General features: G+C 46.5%; 2 protein-coding genes across 3 annotated transcripts in view; one reads left to right on the top strand and one right to left on the bottom strand.

Moving 5' to 3' along the window:
- Nucleotides 1-44: 44 nt before the first annotated feature.
- Nucleotides 45-3,769, top strand: tsen15 (TSEN15 tRNA splicing endonuclease subunit). Its single transcript, XM_058395045.1, has 5 exons — nt 45-230; nt 577-658; nt 1,444-1,579; nt 1,757-1,990; nt 3,596-3,769. Exons 1-4 carry the CDS (start codon nt 180-182, stop codon nt 1,923-1,925), a joined length of 438 nt encoding a protein of 145 aa, XP_058251028.1. The 5' UTR covers nt 45-179; the 3' UTR covers nt 1,926-1,990; nt 3,596-3,769.
- The window catches only part of zgc:55943 (uncharacterized protein LOC406337 homolog), a 4,985-nt gene continuing 1,484 nt past the window's right edge, over nt 2,854-6,354 (bottom strand). The window contains exons 2-6 of one of the 2 annotated variants that reach the window (XM_058395047.1): nt 5,907-6,049; nt 5,052-5,137; nt 4,648-4,686; nt 4,473-4,533; nt 2,854-4,071 (exon numbers count right to left, since the gene is read on the bottom strand). In XM_058395047.1, coding sequence (XP_058251030.1) covers nt 4,064-4,071; nt 4,473-4,533; nt 4,648-4,686; nt 5,052-5,137; nt 5,907-6,000 — 288 coding nt within the window. In that variant the 5' untranslated portion in view covers nt 6,001-6,049 and the 3' untranslated portion in view covers nt 2,854-4,063. Of the gene's footprint in view, nt 4,072-4,472; nt 4,534-4,621; nt 4,687-5,051; nt 5,138-5,906; nt 6,050-6,354 lie in introns of both variants that reach the window. The other variant, XM_058395046.1, reaches the window with a different exon arrangement.

Below are 6,354 nucleotides of genomic sequence, written 5' to 3' on the forward strand. Positions count from 1 at the left end.
GTTTGAAACGGAACCTTTAGTTCGGATACGGAACCATAGAATCAGGGTCGTGTTTCCTTCCCGTGCGGTTTTAGATGCAGCACCATAACAGATACGCGTGTATTTAGCGTGTTAGCATTTTTTTAAATAAAGGATTTTCATTCTGCTTGTAAAAGTGTTCGGAAAAGGGAAATATCGCGATGGACGAAGAAAACCGAGCTTCCTCGAACTGGATCACACAGCATCCCGTGGTGAGGTTTAGCTTTAAACACACACACAGAAAAAAGTCTGATTTACTGTCACTGATCCAGAGCCGAATATCAAACGACACCACGTGCACGAGACAGGACGGGGTGCGGTGGGTGGATTGATTGATTTGGGGGTGCGCTAACTTTTGCAGACATTTAATTAAAACTAAAATTATTATATTATTTATAATATTCTCATGTAGGCAACAGAGGGCGCTAAACATCACACTCCTCTCTCTGTAGCTGTAGGCACTATGACGTCACAAACTGTGTCGCTCTTTACTATAGTGATGAGTTGTTTATCTCGAATCACTCTATTATAGTGATGAGTTGTTTATCTTGTCTTTAGTACCAGGACATGCTGAATCTGGGTGTGGACGACCGCGCGCAGGTCTATGGAGCGTTCCTGGTTTTCCTGGACCTGACAGAAGGTGAGAGACGCAGTGTGATGTACGCCAGCCCGGTCTGGACAATATATTTATACGTAAAATCTTTTCTCCAGACCGCTCTAAAGGTGCAGGGACGACAGACGTGGGGCGAAGTTGTCCGTGACGGCGACGTTTACCTCAGATGTGTTGAGGAACAGTTCCTAAGAAAAGGCTCAGCTTAAATAAAGGACACTGTATTGACATTAGCATTCAAAATTCAGACAGACTGAGAAACATCGCTGTTGCTAAGCAACTGGGAAACACGGACACGTAAAGACGAGTAAAACCAACTACCAGACAACTATAAACTTTTATACAGACCGGTCTAAACGGACGCCGACGATGACAGTGAGACGTAAAGGTCAAGAACCCTGACATTTACCTCAGATGTGTTGAAGAATCTTGTAGAAAACGCTTCCTTCAAATAAAATGGACACATTAGCATTAAGCACTGATCACATTGCAGTCACATGAACACTGTGGAACAACCAGGCCACTGTTGCTAGGCAACTGTGAAGCATTGATGCAAACCTTATTGTTATTGGTTCACAAAACATGAAAATGAAAAATAAAATGGTGATATTTTCCCGTGTTAAAGAAGACTCTGTAGGGCTAAAGTGCTGCGCTAATTCACTCTGAAATGTTAAAGAGAACGTCCGCCATGTTGGAGTTACGATCCCAACCAGAGCTGTGAGAAAAGTACTGACTTCTGCTCGCGAACTAGCTTGTGCTCCGATTAGCCGTTCTGGTTGCTAAGCTGCAGAATAACAGCATCTCCTGTGCTACAGTTCGGCGGTGGACGGGCGTGGCGGCGGTGCCGTGTCCCGAGCTGCGGGCGGTTCTGCTGGAGGGGCGTGAAAAAGAAGGCGAGGAGGTTCAGGTGGTTTATCCACTCCCTGCCCACAGAAGCGTCCGGCACAGAGAGTGAGTGATGTCTTACAGTTTACATTCTGCTAGCTAACCCAGGGATTAGCAACATAACACGGCGGCTACGCTAAAATCCAGCTACAGTTTTAAAATTAATGTAAAAGAAATCAATTCTAATTGAACAGAATAAAAGTCATAAGCCCCGCCTCTCCGGTGTCCCCATGTTTCTCTCAGGCTGAGGTGCATCGTGGGTCGCGGTAATCCCGCGCTCCTGTGCGCCGTGGCGTCGGATTCCACGCTGGTGTATCAGCGGCTGAGCGACGGCCTCGTGACCCCTGACCCCCCGGTGGACATCACAGACTTGGGACGCCGTCAGCATCGAAAACGCAGACTCCGAACGTGACGCGGGAAAAAAGCCGCAGGATTTCATCCCCAATACAGCTACTGCTCCAGATGTTCTACACCACGGTGAGTGGGTGAAGATTTACTGCCCCAGGTCGGGTTATTAATTAAAGAAAAAATGTGTTATAAATTTGTAACGACGTTTCTGATGATTTTGCTGTAAAAGTTCTCCAAGATTTTTACACAATAAAATGTTTTTCTTTTCTTGACTTAATAAAGTCATTTAAAACACTTCCCCGTGTTTACACAATCACCTCGTTACAGGAACATTCAATGATATTTAGTGAGGTAACGTTAGCGCGCGAGTCAGTCACGTCACGGCTAGCTGATGTTAGCGACTGAAGCTAGCTTGCTAACGTCCGAGTATGGCTAAACTTCTATAACATTTAGCAACTAGTGTCCAAATTAAAGGCATTAAATGTGTCTGAACCAAACCGCTCAGCGACTAGCGGAGAACATGGAGCTCCTTTTCATTTTAAAGAAAGAAATAATTCGACTCGACAAAACTCGTTAGCTAGCATTAGATTAGAGAAGGTGACTAAAGAAAGCGAGCTAGTTTGTGAGTCGCTCATTTCACATCTGGTGATCATTTATAGCAAGGAAAAACCATTTAGTTTGTGTATATTCATTGATTTGTAGCTATAAGCTGTCTTGCTAAAGATCAGTAACCATCGCTAACATTACCAAGCAAGTTTGGTAACATTAGCGAACAGGGGGGAAAACTAATGTAACAGGATATCGCCAGGTACAGGGAGCTAGCATGAGAGAAACATCTAGTAAATTTTAGCAAATATCCTTTTAGAGAAATGGCAGAGAAGCAGAATGATAGCTCTAGTTAGCTAACATTTAGCGATTAGCTAGCTTATCAGTAATATTCGCTGTGTGTTTGTGTGTAGCGCTAGCTCCAGGTCACCGAGAGATAAGAGCAGTTTATTATAAAAAGGTTTTATTATTATTATTATTATTTGTCGGGGTTTTGGGACAGGGGTTGGTATAACAGAGCGCTTTAACACCGCGGCACACTAGCATCCTGCTTTGTTTTGGTAGTGTGGATTAGACGCGACTGCGGTTTCTCGGCACATGCCATCTGACGGGGGATGAGCTACAAACACGTGGAGCGGCTCGCGGCGGTCAGGCTGCTTTCACGCGTAGTGTTTCATCTCCTCTCCATTTCCAGCATCTCCGTCGTTTTCTCTTTTAAACCACGACAGAGGAAAAGTGTTCGCTTACATGTGAGCTAGCTGACCAGTAGCTGCGACTGGGAGGAGTGTTGCTATGGTTACGGTCTCGCTGCTCCAGCTTGGTGTGTGTGTGTGGGGAGGGTTAGTGAGGGGTGAGAAACATCTCAGGTGTGAAAGCAGCCCTCGGCCACGTTTTTGTGTTCAGAATATTAGGATGGTGCGAATGCTGTAGGACTTTTAAAAACACAATGAGGCTCCTCCTCTTCCTCAGACACTCACAGTCCTGAGTGGGGTTCCACTCAAACATGGCTGAAGAGTCCAACAAACAAAAGATAAAAAAAACATAACACTTATAGACTTAATGATGAGAAAAATACTTTTCCAGCACACACACACACACACACACACACAGAGAGATATAAAAGGCCTGGAATGTATGGGATGGATTTAAAGTTGTCCTTTTTGTTTCTTTTGACATGATGATCTGCAGCTTCCTCCTGGAACATCTCATCTCCAAGAAAGGAAGGAAGAAGAAGCAGCAAAATGTTTCGTTCTCCACGTGCAAGAGAGGTCAAGCGTCCTCTTAAAAAAAAAAAAAAAGTCCAGGACAGTGTTATGTTCATGGCTCTGTGTCTCTCTCTCTCTCTCTCTCTTTCTCTCTCTCTCAATAAAACCCCATGTTGAGGAACAGAAGAGAAAGGCTTAGTGTAAGGCAAGGGCACTGTGAAACCACGATGAAGACGATGACACTTCCCTCCCACGTCCCGTTTTCTCCGCCCCTCCAGGCGGCTCGGCGTGGTCGGAGTGCTGAATGTGGACTGGAGGACTCGGGGGTGGGGGTGATGGGGGTCACTCTGCGCTCAGAGGAGGGGAAAAGGAGACGTGGGGGGAGGAGCGATCATCTCGAGGAGGTAAGAGAGCGTCAGGTTATGTCACGTCCTCCTCCGATGAACAGTAGTCACGCCCCTGAAAGAGGAGGGATAAAACCATACTCGTTACCTCAGCAGCACAGCGCCCACTACAGGCTGGAGGAGGAGGAGGAGGAGGAGGAGGATGAAGAACAAAAATCAAAACATATTTTGTTTTATTTGTGTAGCTTCAGATGTGATGTACAGCTAAGTAATAAAGTTATTCCACAGGCCACACCCACTTCCTGTGTGAATGTAGCAGGCTTCAAACTAAATCTATATCTGAAACACTTCATACAAGACTCCGCCTTCCATACATAAGCCACGCCCCTGTCTGAGTTTACTCTGCTGTTGAGGAGAGAAGTGTTTACAGCAAGACCGATGTCATGCTAATGCTAAACTGGCGGTTGTTAGCTTGCGTAAACGTGCCGCGGGCTCCGTTTGAGGACGTTCTCTCACCTTTTCGATCTTCTCGTCCAGCATCCTGAAGAACTCCTGCTGGCTCTCCGACGAGTGAATGCTACACAGAGACAAATCAGACGGTCAACAAGAAAGCAAACCCGCCGTAGCAACAACTAGCACCGCGGCTACGACGGACTGAAACTCACCTTATTTTATTAGTGTTCCCGCTCACCTCTTTGTGTTTGCCCTTGTGCAAAAATGTGCTCTTCTCCTACAAACACAACACAGGAGGGTGTGAAGTGGGCGGGGCTTTCACTGCTATGCAAATGATGTCTATTAATAACAAGCTGTTTACACGCCGTCTCCTCAGAGACACAGTTTGTTTCACATCACACACACAGGAGGGTGTGAAGTGGGCGGGGCTTTCACTGCTATGCAAATTATGTCTACTAATAACAAGCTGTTTACACGACAGACTTCCTCCTAACACAGTTTGTGTCACATGATCACACACACACATCAGAAATGATCCATCCTTCATTCTGATACTCAGACACTCCACTCTTTTACTTACCATGGTTTACACCTGTGTGTGTGTGTGTGTGTGTGTGTGTGTGTGTGTGTGTGTGTACATACCAGGTGCTCCTGGTTACGCGTGTTCATCCGCTCCTCCTCTCCGTGCATGTACTTCACCTTCTCCACTCCTTTCAGTTTGTACTCGTCTATAAACACACACACAGTTTAATGAAACACTTCATCACTTTCATCTTCCATTAACTCTTCCTCTCTGGGGGACGATAAAAATGAATATTCTGGCTTCAAAGCCGTGAGATTAGTCCGCTCCTCCTGTTTCACTGTTTAATTAGTGTCTTACACACAGACCAACTCACACTCGCACACACACACACCAGCTGGTATACGTTATTTAATGGTTCTCTATAAAACTTTGTATTTGGGAACTTCAGTGTAAAGTTAGTGTGGCTACTTGTGGGCGAGGCTGTGTAAGCTCCGCCCACCAGTCTGCATCTGTGGGAATGTTCTGGAAATGCATAACACTTCTGAGAGAGAGAGACAGAGAGAGATACATAGAGAGAGAGTCAGAGACACAGGGAGAGAGACACGCCTCCAGGGGTGGGGCATATACACATACTAGACAGGTTCTGTTCAGATCCAGAGTGTTTCTAGAATGTTCTGATCAGTTGGTCAGTAATGAACATGGGGTCAGTGTATGAGATCTCATCACAAATCATGTCTTGTTTGGGGGCGGGGCACCGGCACTGTACAACCATGTTGAAAAAACTTTCTTTAAACTTTGCCGTCAGTTGGGCTGTTACCATGGCAACTTGGTAAAGTGTCACCTGGAACACAGCGTCACCTCAGACAACCTGGATCTGGTCACGTGTACCAACCAAACATACATCAGATCTGACCAGTGAGGGGTGTGTGTGTGTGTGTGTGTGTGTGTGTGTGTGTCTGAAAAGTGTTCCTGACCTGAGGAGAAGGCGTCTCCATTGCTGTGGGCTTTGTCCCGATCCTCCTCATCTCCGGGGACAGACGACAACTGCTTGGCCGAAGCGCAGCCCATCACTCACTCACACCCCTCTCTCTCTCCAACATGGTACAGTCCTGCACACCTGATGAGAGAGACAGACAGAGATGGAGAGAAAGAGAAAGACACAGAGAGGGAGACAGAGAGACACGCAGAGAGAGAGGGAGACAGACAGACAGAGAGAGGGAGAGACAGACACAGAGAGAGAGGAGACGACACAGAGAGAGAGAGGGAGACACAGAGAGAGAGAGAGGGAGACACAGAGAGAGAGAGAGGGAGACACAGAGAGAGAGAGGGAGACAGAGAGAGAGGGAGACACAGAGAGAGAGAGGGAGACACAGAGGGAGAGAGAGAGAGAGAGAGGGAGACAGAGAGAGAGGGAGACACAGA

This window comes from Hemibagrus wyckioides, linkage group LG07, assembly GCF_019097595.1.
Source record: "Hemibagrus wyckioides isolate EC202008001 linkage group LG07, SWU_Hwy_1.0, whole genome shotgun sequence".
NCBI classification, from domain to species: Eukaryota; Metazoa; Chordata; class Actinopteri; order Siluriformes; family Bagridae; genus Hemibagrus; species Hemibagrus wyckioides.